Genomic DNA, 17,500 nt, shown 5'->3' with positions numbered 1-17,500 from the left:
ACCAACAGTAGAAAATGCAAGCAAGTCCAGGCTGTGCTCTAAGGAAAATTGAATGGAGCCCAGTGCTTTGAAATTGTGAAATCCAGGGTGTGCAGCATATTGGCTTTGGATGAAAAAACTAAAATTCGTGAGTTTCCCAAGAGCAAAAGTAAGGCACCAGGGGTCACCGCGCACAGCTGGAGCACAGCCTTGCAAGTACATAATAACTTTAATTTTTACTTTAGGTTGTTCATTTCACACTCATCATAATGTAAGCATTCATGTTCATACAACAACTCTCTGTGACAGAGGCAGGTTCTGGTGTTGTCATATTGAAAAACAAAACAGACTTGTAGCCACAATAAAATTTACTTAATATGAAGAAGTTTACCACAATAAAAAAGAAGAGGGTGTTTCCAAGCTGAACAGAGTGAATTAAAAAATAATATAATAATAGAAATTAATTCACTAAAAAGTAGTAAAAAGAAATAACTATCAAAGTAACTGAATAAAGTCTTGTAATAATTATTCAGTAGATTTGGACAAAGCATGACAGTTACAAGGTTTTGCATAACAAATCAAAGCTGTTGCTTGACACTAATAAAAGATTGATTTTCTTATCGAGAAATATAGTTAACACTGCAGCTAAGGGCTTAATGTGAACTGACTGGAAACAAGTGAAATACACAAAATAATGACCTAACAAAGCAAAGTAATCAAACTAATTCAAATCACCACTCAATAATTCTTTGACATAAAACAGCAAAACTATCAAGGTATAAATGACTTTGTGATAGGACAAGTCACTTTCTCATGGCTGTATCAAGTAGTGTTATGTACTGTTTGCAAAGTGCTGGCATATGGCATTAGTTTAAGGTACTTCTAGTTCACCAGATAGGTTAATTATGTTCTGTACCAAAGGGTTGTACTGGTCTCTACCTGCACGCTTCTGCCAGACTAGTGGAGACTTAAAAGCTTTGATGTCCATTTTGAAGCTGTCTGCTTTGGTAAGCCTGGCCATTTGGTTTCCTTAAGGCCTTTTCAAGCTCTTCTCAGAAGTAAAGGTTCACATTGCAGTTGTCCTACTCCAGATAGGTTGTGTCTAGTAGAACTAAGGGTTTTTCACAATTCTTGAACATGGCAGGTACAACCTGATGGTATGGCACCCTACAAAGTGCATTGTGTAGCTCATATTGTTTACACCATTCTCTTTTAATGAAGCCTGGAGAAAGTACTGCAATTGTTTTTTCACTGAAGTAAATTGCTTTGGTAATGTTTCGCACAATTGATACTCCAATAGTGAAATTCTTGAAGTCAATACACAGTGCTCGACACTAATGGTAGCCCACTAGCCACAGACTAGTAGAAATTCAGTTTTGGCTGGTAGATTTTGGTTTTCACAAGCCAGTTTGGCTGGTAAACGAACTGACATTGTCGTAACTTCTAAGATGTCACCAGTCACTTGGCTAGTAGGTTGAAAAGTTAGTTTCGAGCCCTGAATACAGCACTCAAGACCTCGCTTTTCAAGCCCAGCACGAAGTTCTCTCACCCATCCAACATCTTTGTAACAGTAGCATATAAACACATCATGCTTTGGTTCATAGTCTGAAGCAACCAGGTTTTTTATCATTAGTGCACAACACATTAGCCTAACCACAGTTGTTTTTTTCATTTTTGAAACATATATTCCACTCTCTAGTAAGGAAGAAATGAATACCTTACAAATGTAAAGAGAAATGACAGAATGAAAAAACATGTTGAAAATAGAAAACAAAACTTAACAGTGCAACTCAGGAAATTATATATGTTAAAAGACTGAGCACAAAAAGAAGGAGCGCAAATTTATGCTTGGCTAAATTTACCCATAGCTGAATTGAATTAAAAACAGTCATGTGGAATGTGAATTCCTGAAAGGGGGCAGCAGTAGTACACAACAGACTTATGAGCAAGAAACTAAATGACATCCATAACATCATCTCTATATTAAAATTTTGCAAATTTACCTCTGTTAGTGATTCCTCTGCTAAATCATAACAGCTGATTATAACTGTGAGACTGTTGTGTGATAGCACCCTCAGCACTCTCGGTATCTCCATTCTTCCTCAACATTGGCAGACATATGAAACTTACTGGAAGCCAACCCTTCTTCTTTGCCACAAAAAGTAACAATGGAAGAGCTACAACTAAAATCATAACAGAAGCTGAAGCCACGACAATCTTGTTGACATCTAATGTTGTTGGAGCCAACTTTGGTTATGAGAATTAAAATAAAAATGAGTAATCTAACCCATATGTCACGAAAAAAAAATTATAAAGTTGTATCATAGCCATTTATAGGTTCAAAAAACAAATAATTTCAAAGTGACAAAAGAGATAAAAGCAGACCTAAACACTAAGTATACGTTAGTTTACACAGCACTGTCAGTTGAGAAACTTGGTTTACAGAGTTTGTTCCAATTTATTTTTGTTTGTTTCAGTTTTTTTCTCTTCCTTAAGTAAAACTATGCATTACATGGAAAGCATCTCATGCACTCAAACTCCTTTACCTGTAACAGTTCTTAAGATTTGTGAGCTGTTCTGGGCTTCCTAGACTCATAAATTTAATTTAAAAGTAAATGGCAGATGGCAGTATCAGGTGCTGTAGTTGTGGTGCTCTTCTGGCAAGTACTAATTTGGGCGGCATTGTTCAGTGAACAGCTTCACAAGCTGCCTGTACTTGGTTTTTAAGTTACACTGTGGTTTACCCTTGTTAATTATTGAATAATAAAAAAAAGAATACTAAACTTCAGTGTGATATACCTTTTGTTTTGAAAAAAACTTCAGCAAAGTTCCAGACATCCCTGTTTTGTTCCTGTCGATTCAACTCATTCACTGAGTAAACTCGCAACAGAAAGTAACTGGCTGATGGTAAACCATAAATAGCAACCTCAACACCACTGATGTTTCCTTTACTTGGTGAATATTGTACTTGGTGAAGCTTGTTGCAGTTCTTGTCTTCACTTGACAGGCATCTAAAGCAGTCTATAGTATATCTCAATGCACCATTCTCAAAATTATCTGGTGAGGGTAACCAACTGATCTCTACAAGTGTTGCCTTGACAGTAATAGCATAAGCTATCAGTAAAGCTCTTGGCAATTCTACAAGCAAACAAAACAAGTTATTTGGAAACTTACACACATATTTATACATCCTTATATCTCAATGCTCCACCAAAATTGCTCAGTATATAAAAATGACAAGGAAATAGTAGCCAAGAAACTTAGTGGACTGAATGCAACAAAGTCCAAGTGCAATGACTGAGAGCCAAATATTTTCCCGTCTGGCCCATTTATGAAACTCAGTTAATTTAATAATAAGTTCTTATATAGCGCATTAAAATTGAACTCTATGCGCTTAATAAGCATTTTATTATAATTATGACCACTGAATGTGAAAAATTTCAAAAACTTTTGTTTCAAACTAGATAGTATGCAATAGACCAGTACTTGCAGGAAAACCACTAAAAAGATTCCACTCTAAAAAAAAAAAACTTCAAGTCAGAAGAAAAAAATTCACAATTCATTAAAAAACTCTACTTGTTATGACTCTCCTTTTTTTCCTTTAAGTTTTTGTGATAAAGCCCTGTGAGTGCAAGGCCAGATGGCTTTTCCAGATTGGCTCGTATCAACCCATCCAGCCCTCAACACGTCAGCTTTCACTGACAAAAGGTTTTCTATGGGCTTGGGCCCATGGTGCACGGTACAGGTCACATGATAATAATAATTATCATACCTTCACAATCTGCCACATTAGATAATCTGTAGTAACCTTCATTACACATACAAGCAGTTCTGCCAGCATTAGATGTTGAATTTGCAGGGTGTGGACAAAACCTGGCCTAGGCCATGGCCTACCCTGTGGCCTACCCTATGGCCTACCCTGTGGCCTACCCTATGGCCTACCCTATGGCCTACCCTGTGGCCCACCCAGTGGCCTACCCTGTGGCCTACCCTATGGTCTACTGATGGTCAGATTTTTAAAAAGGATAGCATTGCTGGAAACCTTTCAACGTTTTCCTGAGTACTGTCTTACCAATGACTTTCTTCTGCTGCTTTGGTGGCAACATTCCGATAAAAATTTCTTAACCTGATAGAATAAGGAAATTGAGGAACAGAAGCCGGTTAAATGGAACTTTTGGGCAAACATCATCATATCAGCTCTCCTTTCAAATTAGTGCAATACTGGCCCTTTCTTTGGAAAAGCAAGTAAAGTTTGCGAAATGTTTACGACAGTGATGCGTGCTTGTCCCGGGGTGCTCGTTGCAAATTCAATACTCTACAGCACTTGAGGGCACTTAAAAAATTGGCCTGGCACGTAATGTTTGCGTTTTCTAACCCGGATATGTATGCTCTCCAATATAACACCATTCATTACATTTTTACACCAGCACTCCACTATATGTTACCAACTGACAGCCTGCATCATAAAGCCGCCATTTTGTATATCCTCTGCAACCATGCAATATTTGCCCCTCCTCTCCCCTCCCCCTTAATCTACCGTTATGGTTGAGTGCTGTGATATTTGCAGTGTTTCGTTCCCTCGGACGTTGAAAATCGTGTTAGCAACCTCTTAGTATACCCTTTTCAGAGACAGATAATTGTACACCAGCGTATTCGTTCGACTCTTACTGATTTTATTTTTATGTTCTTCAAAATCTTACCACCGGTAGGCCATAGCGTAGGCCACAGGGTAGGCCACAGGGTAGGCCATGGCCAAGGCCAGGTTTTGTTCACACCCGAATTTGCAGGACAAGCTGAACATTTTGTATTATTAACAGTATCCTTGTAGAAGCCAATTTGACACTCTGAAATGAAACAATATACAATTTTACAACATGCAGGCTTTTCATTTACAACGAATCAATGCAATCAAATAGTACAAGGCCTGACCCTGTAATGAACTTATATCCAGGTGAAAAATCCTGCCATGTAAATGACTGCCATCAGGGACAGAAACTACCAGAGGGTAATAGATAGTTATTTTTAACAACAGTGGTCACCCATAGGTGTGGTTTAAGCCCAGTTTTGATAACAGTTCAAACCTTTACATGCCTAAGAGTCTGAAGATCCATTGGTGAGTTCATAACCAGAGTTGCAAAGGCAGGCTGAGTTACTGGTAATGTTCCATTCTCCATTACTAAGCCATAAGTCAAATAACTTTTTTTTGTCAGTTTGAAGTGAGTTAGGATGTGTACATTCTCCCTCTTGTTTGGTTAAATTAACATCATTTGCTGGAGCAACTGTTCTTGGAAATTTAACCAAAGTAGTGCTCCTTTCAGAGCAGTAATGATATCTTACAACAACCTTCCTTATAGTTGAGCAGGTTCCATGGTCTAGTAATGCCAGATAAATTCCGTTTGCTTTAGTTATTACTGACCCATTAAAAGTGTCTGTAGTGAGGCTATAAGATGCATGATGGAGAGTTTTTGGAGTTATAACAGCATCTTTGTGAAACTTTACTTTTGTTGGGTCTGGAGCAGGATCTAATTTGTCATTGGTATGATAAGAATAAAGGGAGAAGCTTGTTCTGCAGAATGGTCCCAAGTTTATTGAATGGCAGTAAAGGAGGGTATAGATCACTTCAATATCAAGTCATGTAGCATTCTTGATGTCTACAAATTTTGTTCGTAACCAGTTCTTTGGTTCCTCCTGTTTGTTATCAATATCACAGACTGTGGCTATGTATGAATGAGTAGGCCCAATATTCCACTGCAAAAGAAGAAAATTTCAATAATTTAAAACAGTTAATCTACAAGTGATAGGTCTGTGAACATTGTACTGAGTAGGAACACAGTGTACTAAAACTTTCTGGCAGTGCACATAATTATGTAGCATATATATTAGACAAGTACGTAACACTATCAGACGGACTACTGCAAGCAAGCTTTACAAAAACTTTCACTGTGTTTTCAGCATGGATTTTGAACACTAAACAACCCAATCTAACAATTACAATACTCAAACCTTAGTTTTGCTGACCGTCTAGGGGTACTGATTATCTCTGATTCCTTAAATGACTTCAAGTTTACTCTCAGTAATTTAAATTGTCAAGTTAAATCATTTTAAAAAAGTACTAGGTTTGTGTGCATTGGAGGGTGGGGAGATGTCTGAAATTATCAAAGATTCAGAAAAACATTTATCTAATAAATTATATCAATTAAAAATGTGCTTATTACATGGTTCATTGTAAAGACTGAAACATTTATCTGAAAAGGAAATGGTACAAAACATGGTTGAAGGTCCTACATAATGTAAATATAGTGAAATGAAGAGAACAAAAGTTATCTTGAGTAAGAGAATTGCAGAGTTATCATAAATTAAAGTAATGCTAATTTTTACAAATTGGGCTGTAAAAATCAAGTTACTTACCCCTGCACCTTCTTTACTTTCTTTAAAGGTATTCCAATACCAAAGGTCTGATCCAGGTTCCTCAACAATAGTTTCTACAGAGTAACATTCATTTAATCTTACAGAATGAACTAGCAAATTAGTAAAATATGCAAAGTCTGTTTATGGACAAACTGGCTTGATCGAATACCCTCTCACAGGGGTATCTCCTTGCTTCTCTGGCTTGAAACAGTTTCACAAGGAAATGCAGAGGGATGTGCCTGTATGAAAATCAGGAGCCTTTAACAGAGCTTGAATCCAGCCGGACTCCAGTCTGAATTCCATTCAATTAGAGCCAGACATTGGCATGAAATGACACAACAACAAAAAATTGAAGCAGGATTATGTCTAGCTCCCATCAGGCTTGTTTTCCTGTTGTGTATATTGTTCTTGCCTGGCTCTTTTTTTACAGTGATTGATTCTCAAGGATGAGAGGATCTCTGACTTAAGGTCTTGATTGAAAAGATCCATTCAAGGCAGATCTTGTTAAGTGGTCCTGATCACCTTTGACTGAGTCACAGCCTCTTTGTATTGTCTTCACTTTCAAATGGGTAATCATTCAAGTAAAAATAAGAATCTCTTAATGTAAAATTGATTCCATATTTATTTCCTGGAATGGATGTTAGTAGTTTGAGTTCAAATGTCCTCAATCAGTGGTGGATCCAGATCTTGAGCTAAGGAGGGGGGGGGGGGGGAGTATTTTTGTTTGAGCATGTTCACCTGCCAGCTTTTCCTCCCTCTGTGATTATTTTTTTACCCAAAATAAAGGGGGCCCTAGGCCCCCCTGTGCCCCTCCCCTAGATCCGCCACTGTCAACGCATTGCAAATTATCTTTCTTCTTGGGAGTTTTAGGACATATTACGTATGGACATTGCACATTAAGTCAGTTGTGACTTAAAGGTCCAACTGTCAGATAATAGTTTACAGTAATACTTCTCTATTGTTCTGTTTTTAAGGTAGGCCATTGTTTTGTTGACATTTTTTATCAAAACTGTTCATTAAGTGATCAATTATGGTTTTAAATGGTGCTTATTTGTTCTGTTTGACCCAATTTTGTGTTTAGACAAGATAAGACATGACAACTAGACTTAAATCACCTAAATGTCCTAAATCAGTTGTATTAAATTATTGATTATGTATCAAGATGCTAAAAATGTTACTTTGGGAATCAGGGAGCTAAGTGAAAAACCTGCAGACTGATCTTTGGTTGACCCAGCCATTTCCCGTTAGTGACCGGTTAATACAGGTTTGACAACATTGCATTCATTTCTATGCAACTGACTATTGTTTGAACTCAGTAAAATCGAACTCCCCGCGACCTTGAACTTATTTTACTTTCCCTTAATAGTTTAGTTTAGATTTACCCTTGATAACTTGGTCTGTCTAAACAAAGCTGATTGACACGTCCCATCTTTAATGAAGATTGTCACGAACTAAACTTTCCAAACTGAACATTTTTCTAAAAAGCTCTTATTGTACAAACTCAGTGTACGAAAATGACCGTTTGTTGAGCAAGAATGATTAAAAACAGGATTCCCTATTAATAATTAACGAGATTATTGAAGTTCTACACCAGCCTCACCAACCCGAACCATTTTTCGTTTCCCTTGGGAGTTCGAATCAGCGGGGTGAAACTGCAATCCAAAGGGTGCGAATTAACTCTTACCTGTTTCTCCTGAAATTCTACGTAAAATAGCGACTAGCCACATTACCAAAGTCGAATGATACAACCTCATCATGAAGGGATTTCATCAATAACTGGTCTTACGAGACAAAAATTGCTATCCACAGCTCTCCTTCGCGTACTTCAAAATCCTTTTTTTAAAAACTTCAAGAGATAACTGGGCAAGGAAGACGAGTACGCTCCAAACAGGTCAGACCTTTGCGACCTCGCATCGCTCAGGTATCTTTCAAGCACGTAGAGCACTGAACCAAATCCAACATATTGAATTTGATTTACCCTGACTTATGCTTTAGCAAATATTCCGCTTTCGTTCGATTACGCAATCACGCGCTAGAGTGGCGTAAGTTATTCAGCAGAGAACTGACCTTTTTTTCAAGTTTGCACGCCTCAGGCAAGAATTAATCATTACGCAACGGAAAATAAAATTATCAATTTAATTTTCGATCATATGCATGTTTTCTTAGTTTATTGCTAAGTTAAGTCGATTTTCTGGTGGTAAGCTGACTCGGCAATTAACTTTGCTGTATGTAGATTATCTGAAACTGAAACCATGGAACTGGGCGGGCTAAAGTGCCAAGGGAGTGGAGGGGTGTGTAACAGCTCGAAAGTGTGATGTTCCCATCCACCTTTATGCTGCTTGTGACGCTTTGAAAGTAGCAACAACGTTTGGACGTTTAGTAGTATCTGAGGCCTTGGTTTTGGTTTCACATTTAAGTAAAACTGTTCTTTATTTTAATTGCAATAGGCGTTCAACACCCCATTGTTGCACGTTTTCTATACACCATCGTACCTGGGCAGTGCTGATCAGTGTTACTGCGTATCACCGCAAAGCAGGAACCCATTAATCGCTGATTTTGTAAATGAAGAAATGGGATTCCCTAAAGAATGGATACCATTCCCGTCTGAAAAGTCTTATTGTAGTCACAAAGCAAACTCTCCGATAGAATTCCCCAGCAATCGATGTTAATATGCTAGTAGAGGAAAGGAGAAGAAACGATGTCTCCCGAAGACTTATCCTGGGTTTCTTGACCTTGCTCTAAATTACATAAGGTGCATCATTGCAGGTTCCCTGAAAAGTAGATCCTCTACAATCAATCTTTTTTTTTTTTGTATTGAAAATTTGGTTGTGGACGTCCTCATTAAAATAACTTGATAAGCAAACGAATAAAGGAAAGGATCGATCAAGAAGGAAAATCTTGAGAGGCCTGGGTACGTTTGATTATATAAGGTCGTCATTATACTTAAAGGAGCGTAGCCAGCTTTTCGACTCGTTGTAAGCCTGTTGCCTAAGGAAGTTCGGTTTTGTTTTGACATTTGGCAGAGTATTAGGAAAAGTCAAGCGAGCGGGAAATAAATTACAGGCTCGGGCATGGTCTGCAGGCCTACAGGCTGGTTACGTCCCTTACTTAAGCAAATCCGCCGGACTTAATCTCAGGATCGAGAAACCTTGGAAGCCTTTACAAAGATTGATTAAGGCATTAGAAGAGAAGGAGTTTCATCCGCTGTTTATCACAATTTTGAGTCTGTTAAACTACATTTCAACAATCTGTTGTCGTCTTGTAGGTTTAGATATGTCAAATTCCGTTTCTCATTTTACTTTTTATTATCTGGTATGACCGAACAATTGAAGGTGAGAATGAATCTTTCCGAAGTTAACTATGGTCTTCGCTCACGTTTTGCCTCTATGAAACAACCAAGCAAGGAACGTAAAACGGAGAGGAAAAAAATTGTTCTCCATAAATTCCCATTTTATGCCTCGTTACTTTGTTTGGGGAGTGTGTCGTTACATATCTCTGAAAATCCACTACTGCTCCAAGTTCTCTCTCCTGAACCTGAGAAGATCTTTTGGTCAGTACCTCGTTCCCAATTCTCTTTAAACTGTCATGTGACCTTTTGGCGCGTAAATTCACATGGGAAAGAGGCTCTGCGTTCAACCATGTTTGTTATCTTTTACTCCTTATACAAATCAGCGAGCTTGGGACAGTGGGAGCTGCAACTTCATTTCTTTTCTTTCTTTGAAAAAGGACTTCACTGAGACTTAATCACATGAAACTGGAAGATGCCCTTGGTTGACAGCTCAGAGGCCGGGGATCGTTCCTCCTTTCGATTGCGTCGAATTGGGATTCCTGCGACCTATCCGGGGATAGGGGACACGTTCAAGTGAGTTTGAACAGCTGATCTGAGCTGCTTTAACTTTAACACGGGGCATGTACTTTGGAAGCACGCGAGAATGATAGATTTATTTAAAAAGAAGAGGATCCAAATTATGATTTTGCAATGAAAGATCAGTTGTGTTGATGCGTAGTTTGAAAGACTTCTGAACGCAAATGTGTCCAACTTATTATGACCCTCATGGCGAACCCCGCTTAGGTTTTCGAAACGTCAGTCAGTACTTACTTTCCAGGAATACTCTCACACGAACGCTCAGAATATAAAATCAACAGAAACGCGTCTGTAAATACTGTTGAAATATTAAAACTCCTGCTTGCTTGATCCTTCAAGTTTCAGGTTAATTAAGTGAGAACCCTTCCATTTCAATTTTGGTAGAGATATTTCTTATAAACCCTTATTAAGGTTTTTAAATAATTATCCTTATGATTCTGAGTATTTAACTGATAATTTGAACCTACACGGAGCCTCTATTAACTCTGATCAAAGGGAAGGCCCATCACCAATAGACTGGTTTTAGCAGGAAACATATTTTAGATTACCTCTGTTTTATCGGATCTGTTGTGGGGCTGGTAGTGAAAAGGAAGGGGGAAGAGCAGCACCTTAAGTACCGTATCTTTTGACCTGTGTGCAGAGTGTGGCAGATGAATATCCAGGTCTGTTGTTGCTTACCATACATTTTACACGGCAGAATGCCTTTGGAATTGAAGAGTTCTTCTATACTCTGCAGACTAGTCATTTGAGATGTTTTGATTCAGCCAGATTTGTTTTTGAGGGATTGCACTTGGGAATAGGTTATTTCTCCAAATGTTGCATTTACAGAGGTGCACATCTTGTCTTCTACAGAAGATCCATCACTTAAGCTTTAACAATGATAGTTTTTTTGCTCCTGTTTTTAGAATCAACAAGGAAATAACAGTAGTTGGAAGAAATCCTTCAACTTCTGATATTTTCCTGGATTCCAAAAAGAATAAAGTGATGATATCTAGACTTCATGCACGGATTATTACAGAGAAGGATAGCACAGGAAAGCAGACCTTTTCAATCTCCGACACAAGTCTCAATGGCACATATGTGAATGATATTAAAATTGCAGATACTTGTAATCTCAGTCCAGGGGATACTGTTACATTTGGACATTTAAAGGGAGCTGTTTTAACTCCAGGGGACCTTGCTCAACAACCGCAATCTGAGTTCAGTTTTAAGGTGAGTTGTTGTGATTGGGGTCTTTGACAACAGAGTTTATGACAATTTTGTAGCATGAAGTAGTTTGGACTATTGAATTCCCTCCCCCCCCCCTCCACACCCAACCCTCTTTCCGCAGATCTTATTGATAACTATCCTTACTCAGGGCTGTGGTCTAGCAGCACCCGGTGGCCCCTGGTGCCTTACTTTTGCTCTTGGGTGACTCAGGAATCTTAGTTTTTTTCATAAAAAGCATATGCTGGGCACCCTGGATTTCTCAGTTTCAGAGCACTGACTGGGCTCCCTTCAATTTTTCTTCAAGCACAGCCTTGTTCACTGTTTACCATAGGATTCTTATGATTTCAGTTTAGTTTAGTTTATTAGCTTCGCCGACAGGCAGGGACACCACAACAGCCTGCGCCAATTACTGCGGGCCCAGTAAACCCACCCATTCCAGCCCAGGGGAGGACATCCATCCTACAGTAATCTCGTGCGTGGGAAATTAACCTCTCCTACCCCTAACCCTGCAGGAGAAGGGACCTCCATTTATTCGTCCCTATCCGAGAAGACTAGAATATCTAACCATTTCTTGATGTTATTGAAAGGTGGCATATTCTTCTCAATTATATTAAGACCTTGAGTGTTGGTCCAGCTGGGGCTTGAACCCTCGACCTCCCGCACAACAGTCTAGTGCTCTATCGATTGAGCCAACTGGGAGGCAGTTAGCTCAATCAGATTTTGGTGTTAATGAAGATAATAAATGTTAAGCATGGTGATTTAAGTGAGAGATGATGTATTCAGCGAATGACAGTAGTATATTTGGAGAAAAAGAACTCTGGACTTTTTCTCCGAGAATGCCTCTGTCATTCACTGAATAAATCATCTTTAATTGTTAGTTCTTAGAATTGGTATCAATTCGTAATCCCCCAATTGATAGTATTCATTATTCTCATCACTTGTTTACTTGATATTGTAAAGAGAAATTTGGTGTTTGTCACCCATGGCAGTTAAAGGGTTCATAGAATCTTCCTGACATCTTGTCCTGACCCATTTACATAATACTATAATATAACTAACTGCAGACAGTACTGTTTTGGCCTTCTGGGCCTCATCATTGCAGTGCTGATGCTAGGATGGGGGAGAACCGATATGGATCCCAAACAGTCCCACACTTGTGGTATCGTCTAAGCCATGCCAGAGTGCTCAAACTATATGTTTTTGGTGAAACACTGCTTTGTGAGAGTACATGTACCTGTCCAAAAGCATCAAACAAACAATATGACTTTGTACTTCACCATAAGAAGCTACTACCATCATTTCATGAAATTTTCTGACGATTCACTCACCAATTTAAAATATTGAGTTGAGAAGTAGGCAATGTGGATATCTTGCTGAAATAACAAGGTATAGTAACATTCTTAGCCAAGGGTCAAACATGGATGGACCTTGTTATCCAGATGTACCTTGTGCAGGTTCATGTACAATCGTGTATTTGTGCAGGCTTTCTTTGAGATAGAAAGTTCTTTTTCTCCTTGTTTAATTTTTTTTTTTGTATCCAATTTAGTTTGAAAAGTATCCAGCTACGCCTCCCAAAAAGAAGCAGAGGACTTCAGAAGAAATGAATTCCTCTCCTGAATTTCAAATAAAGGTGCATTATACTGGCTTTCTCTCTTGAATTTCCTCTTTATATTACATGATTTCCTTATACTGTAAGTAAAAAACCTCTTAGTTTTTATCCATTTAGTTGGCTTTTCTTTCACCTTTAAGAAACAGTCATCAATTTTATCACTTGCATGTTTTTTTTTTTTCTTTTCCTTTTTTTTTCTTTTATTTAATTATTACTATAATTTTTTTATAACACCATTAGACACCAAGCCCTCAAAACCGTCCAAAGCCTGTATCAATAAAGACTCCACTGTTGCCTGCAGCTCACATTCCTGACCTTTCAACCTTTCATACTCCAGGAACACCTGGATATTTGACTTCCTCCTGTTCCACAAATAATTGCAGGCAAGCACATGGTAACTTTATTATTTATGTTAAGGTGTTGCTTTTACAATCATTTGAAATGAAAGCATGTATGATAATGACAAATATTTAGACCATTGTAAACTAGGTGATTTGATTCTCTTAAAGATTCAGTATGGTGTGATTAACTCTTATGGTCAATTGTTCTAATTTGTAATTTTCCCTTCTTTTTTTCATACAATCTGGGATAAATTAGTTGAGAGGATTGATTTTTTATCATTAATACCTGATATGTATGTTTAATTTCATCACCTTCACACTTGATAAGTACATATTGCATTTTCAATTACTTGGTCATTTTGACCTCTAGCATACCTACTTCTAAGACCTCAAATCCAATTTGATTTTGATAATCACAGATTATCCAGTCCCATTCTTGGAAATTCAAAGTGGCAACAAAATCATGCTAGTGAAAATTCAGATTCTGATGAAAGTAACGATGATCTCAGAGTGTATGCAGCTGCAGCAGGAGATGCCTTGGAAGATAGTGATGAGGAAATTTTCTCTATTCGGCTGCCAGAGTCTCCTGAATCATATGAAAAACCTGGTACATTCTCTCACTGTGCAAATAAGCAGACAGTAATGAACAGCTATACTGCAAAGAAAATACCCCAGCCTTCCCAACAAAACATCACAGAAGGAAGAAAAAGATCTTACAGTGAAGAACAGAGTCCTCTGAGAGGTGAAGTACTTACACTCTCAAGTTAATACAATGTAACTTAAAAACAAAAATTTCAAGGCATGATTTTAGTCATACAAGTCGACATTAGTGAGTGTTTGATCTAATTAAACCACAAGCCTTCTGCAGTTCAGTAGCAGAGCATCTTAACTGTGTTTACTAATCGAAGTGCTATACATGAAAATTGCATGAATCCTGTCAGCAACACTTATAAAGTTGTCCTTTTTCCCTGGTAGACCTATCACTGTTTAAATAATATATTCTCCTAAAACTACAAGTCATTTTCTATCCTACGTATATGGTGTTAACTAGTATACAAGACAGGCACATCAACAGCCTGACATGTACTCAACATGCAAGACAATTAAAACATGTGCTGTCTCTTTATCTTGGCAATTCTTCAAATGAAGATCACACTGTCATACTGCAAGATGGTGAGAGTACACACGTGTGTTATTTTTTGCACTTACATGTACATTGTAGTAAGTTTTCATGTATTGCAACATTTGTTGTATTTTTAAATTAGTGGCCAAGAAAAGTAGACCAAGAAAGCATACCTGGACCCACAAGAAAAATTCACAAGAATCTATCATAAGCAGTGAAGGTGATGAAGATGAAGACAATCTCTTGTATAACTCTTGTGCATCTGTGGACTGTATTCATCCTCACAAAAGAGACAAACTTGTCGACTGGGTACAATGTGATGACTGCGATGACTGGTACCATGTAAAGTGCACAGGACTAACCCTTGAGTCTGTGCGTCCAAAGTCAGCCAAGTTCCATTGTGGCTGTGCATGAATTCATCGAGAGTGACTTCCCTACCCTTTCACTACTGAAATTTAAATGTTGATTCTCTATACTATTAGTGAGTTATTAAGAATTTGATGGTTGGCTAATCAAAAAATATTCCTCCTAATTGATAATAATTTTACTTCTTGTCACCTCTCTGGTTGAAAATGTATGGATGTTGTGAGGAGAAATTCATGCTTGGTCACTCTTGAGGGTGAAAGGGCCGTTAAGGTAAAGGGCTCAGGGTTTGCATGAGATGGGCTTTTCACATGAGGTTGACCCCTTAGGCTGATCACATTGCCTTCATTGTCTGAACACACTGTTCATTGTTGCAGGGACAGGTTTCAGTAACAAAACTTATCTGTATTTACACACATGTCTGCAACAATGCTACATGTGCTTGTACTAATTTTGTTGCTGCAATTGTACACAAATTAAACCTAGTTTGAGTTTGTTTGAAGCAGCTGTTCCCTTTGGGCACTGACTTGTTTCCCACCTGTTTCTGTTCTTAGGTCAGGCCACCAAAAGATCTCTGGAAAACACTGACTTGATCTAAACATGATTTTAGCCTTTGAGGGGAATTTTTATATTTCTGGATCATGGTGGCAAGAGTTTTAGGGCTTTTGTTACTGTAAACAGTTCGAGTTTCAGTCATATTGATAAATCATGTTTTTAAAGAAAAGTTGAACCACAGAAAAAGGTTTTAAACTAATTAGGGATGCTTAGCCAAGGGTTTCTGTTCAGGATTTTGAAAGTGGACATTAAGTACCTTGTTTTACATTGCATTGTTACTTTGTTTATTGACCAGCCTTCAATAGTTTTGATTCTAGGAAAGACATTTTAGGTTGTGTATCCAAGTTTTTTATCCACTTTAGTGTGAGTAAGACAGACCCCATGAGTGTATGTCATGAACTTAATTAGGAATTCACATAAGCCTTCAAACATTTTTCCCAATTGTTGTTCATTTAGAACCAAATTTGAAATTTAATGAAATTGAAGTGAGTAGATAGGACTACTGTAAGATTCATTTGAAAATCACCTATCGATGTGTTTTGTTGTTTCAAAGTTTAAATACTGAAAACTATTGATAAAAATACCACAATAACTCCAGGGGTGCCATTTAGGATTCGAAACTTGCATTGCATAACTTGTTGTTGTTGTTGTTGTTGTTTTACTATAAACTTAGTTTCCTCTATTTTTAAATTAGGTTTTATAACTTGAGACTGGCATGCAAGTGGTTTATCCATTGTCCTATGCTGGGTTATGTGAGCATGTCAGGAACTTGGGAATGCAGCTCCACCTTGGCAAATTCTTCCTAGAGAACATACATTTATGGGCAAATATGAAAAATAAAACGGAAAGAAAGAAAAAAAAAGAACGATATGAAGTTCTATGAATTTTTAATACCTATGTTGGACTTAAAAAGTTTGTTACTTATAAATTTATTCAAAATCACCTGGAAGGATATGATAAGTTGTTTATCAAAAGCTTGTTCCACAGTTGCTTTTCATTAAAGGGAAACTGCTGAGTATTATTTTGATACAAGTATGACAATATCATTTTGATAATATAACAGTTACTATAATCAATTCTTATTTGATAGAGTATTCAAATTTTGTAACTCAATTTTTCTACAACAATTAAGAAATGTCAAATGCAAAATAAAGCTCAAAACTGGTCTACAAGCAAGAACAGTGGAGCATATACTTAGGGGGAAGGAGTAAGCTTGATCTCTTCTAAAATTTTCCTGCGATAATCTGCAGAGATAGACCCGTCAGGCAGGGTTTGAAGTAGTAGCTGTTGTAGTTGAACTGTGTTTCGTCCAGCAATCAATTCTGGCTCTTCATTCTTTTTGGCTGTGTCCTGTATAAGAAATCCTTTATAGCCAAGTCGTGATTGCATTTCTCTGATAGAGCGTATAAAGCCTTGGTCTCTTGCAGTGTCAAGTGACTGTTTGATTTTGTCATGGTTTGGGTCAGTTGGAAGTATTTCCCACTGTGGATCGGGACGACCAGAAAATACTAACATGGTAACTTTCAAGTTTCCTACAAAAAATGCAAAAGGAGTATGATCCTAACTAATAATACAGTCACTTCAGCCAAGAAAGGTATTCACCCTCTACCCTTACTGTTCTCTGAAAATTTCCTAAGGTGTTCACAAGAAGAATTTGTGAACAGTCAAGAGCCCATTTAGTAGGTGATCTTATCCTTTATTCTCTTAACCATACTGTTTGTTTCAGGGGTGATATTGTAAAGAGATATTAGATGCTAGTCACTCATTAGGGTCAAAAGGTTTTAAAAATGTTGAAAAAAAAGTTGAAATTATTTATTATAATTTGAGACCTAACAAAAGAAAGTGTAATTTAGTATTTGAAAAGTATTGGGGTAAGGAGCATGATCACAGAATTATGAGCAAATTTAAGTATCAAAGAGATTGATGTTCAACAGAAATTACTGGTTCAAAGGGAAGACAGACAATCACCAAAGAACCACCAGATCTAAAAAGTCAATGACCAACAATTAGTGTCTTTTTCTTGTCTTTTTAACCGTAAGTTCTGCTGA

General features: G+C 37.6%; 3 protein-coding genes across 11 annotated transcripts in view; 1 reads left to right on the top strand and 2 right to left on the bottom strand.

The window, feature by feature from the left end:
* LOC148725492 (uncharacterized) overlaps positions 1–8,490 on the bottom strand; it is an 8,869-nt gene extending 379 nt beyond the window's left edge. The window contains exons 1-5 of one of the 6 annotated variants that reach the window (XR_015990483.1): positions 8,072–8,490; positions 6,388–6,461; positions 2,779–5,727; positions 1,983–2,162; positions 1–1,696 (exon numbers count right to left, since the gene is read on the bottom strand). The exon at positions 1–1,696 is cut by the window's left edge and continues 379 nt beyond it. Coding sequence is in view for 5 of the 6 variants with exons in the window: in XM_088729903.1 (XP_088586029.1) it covers positions 2,008–2,162; positions 2,779–3,169 (546 nt within the window). In the remaining variant the exon portion in view is untranslated. The other 5 variants (XM_088729907.1, XM_088729903.1, XM_088729904.1 and 2 more) reach the window with 5 other exon arrangements.
* Positions 8,491–9,959: 1,469 nt separating this feature from the next.
* Positions 9,960–17,057, top strand: LOC111325237 (uncharacterized). 2 transcript variants are annotated; one of them, XM_022929005.2, is made up of 7 exons: positions 9,960–10,249; positions 11,158–11,464; positions 13,008–13,091; positions 13,311–13,453; positions 13,831–14,153; positions 14,677–14,754; positions 15,452–17,057. In XM_022929005.2, the coding sequence occupies exons 1-7, from the start codon at positions 10,149–10,151 to the stop codon at positions 15,493–15,495; spliced, it is 1,080 nt and encodes a 359-aa protein (XP_022784740.1). In that variant the 5' UTR covers positions 9,960–10,148; the 3' UTR covers positions 15,496–17,057. The 2 variants fall into 2 exon arrangements, with proteins under 2 accessions (XP_022784740.1, XP_088586005.1); XM_088729879.1 differs by having other exon boundaries at positions 9,988–10,249; positions 14,677–17,057.
* LOC111325240 (uncharacterized) overlaps positions 16,396–17,500 on the bottom strand; it is a 4,078-nt gene continuing 2,973 nt past the window's right edge. For all 3 annotated transcript variants that reach the window (XM_022929007.2, XM_088729898.1, XM_022929008.2), the window contains exon 4: positions 16,396–16,984. In XM_022929007.2, coding sequence (XP_022784742.2) covers positions 16,647–16,984 — 338 coding nt within the window. In that variant the 3' untranslated portion in view covers positions 16,396–16,646. The remainder of the gene's footprint in view (positions 16,985–17,500) is intronic.

This window comes from Stylophora pistillata, chromosome 8 (genome assembly GCF_964205215.1).
Source record: "Stylophora pistillata chromosome 8, jaStyPist1.2, whole genome shotgun sequence".
In the NCBI taxonomy this organism is placed as follows: Eukaryota; Metazoa; Cnidaria; class Anthozoa; order Scleractinia; family Pocilloporidae; genus Stylophora; species Stylophora pistillata.
This window is presented reverse-complemented; position numbering and strand designations above follow the sequence as displayed.

Coding starts and splice junctions, on each gene's coding strand:
- LOC111325237 (XM_088729879.1), top strand. CDS start 10,149: ATGCCCTTGGTTGACAGCTCAGAGGCCGGGGATCGTTCCTCCTTTCGA. Junction 13,092..13,310: donor CTCCTGAATTTCAAATAAAG/GTGCATTATACT, acceptor TAACACCATTAG/ACACCAAGCCCTCAAAACCG. Junction 13,454..13,830: donor TGTTCCACAAATAATTGCAG/GCAAGCACATGG, acceptor TGATAATCACAG/ATTATCCAGTCCCATTCTTG.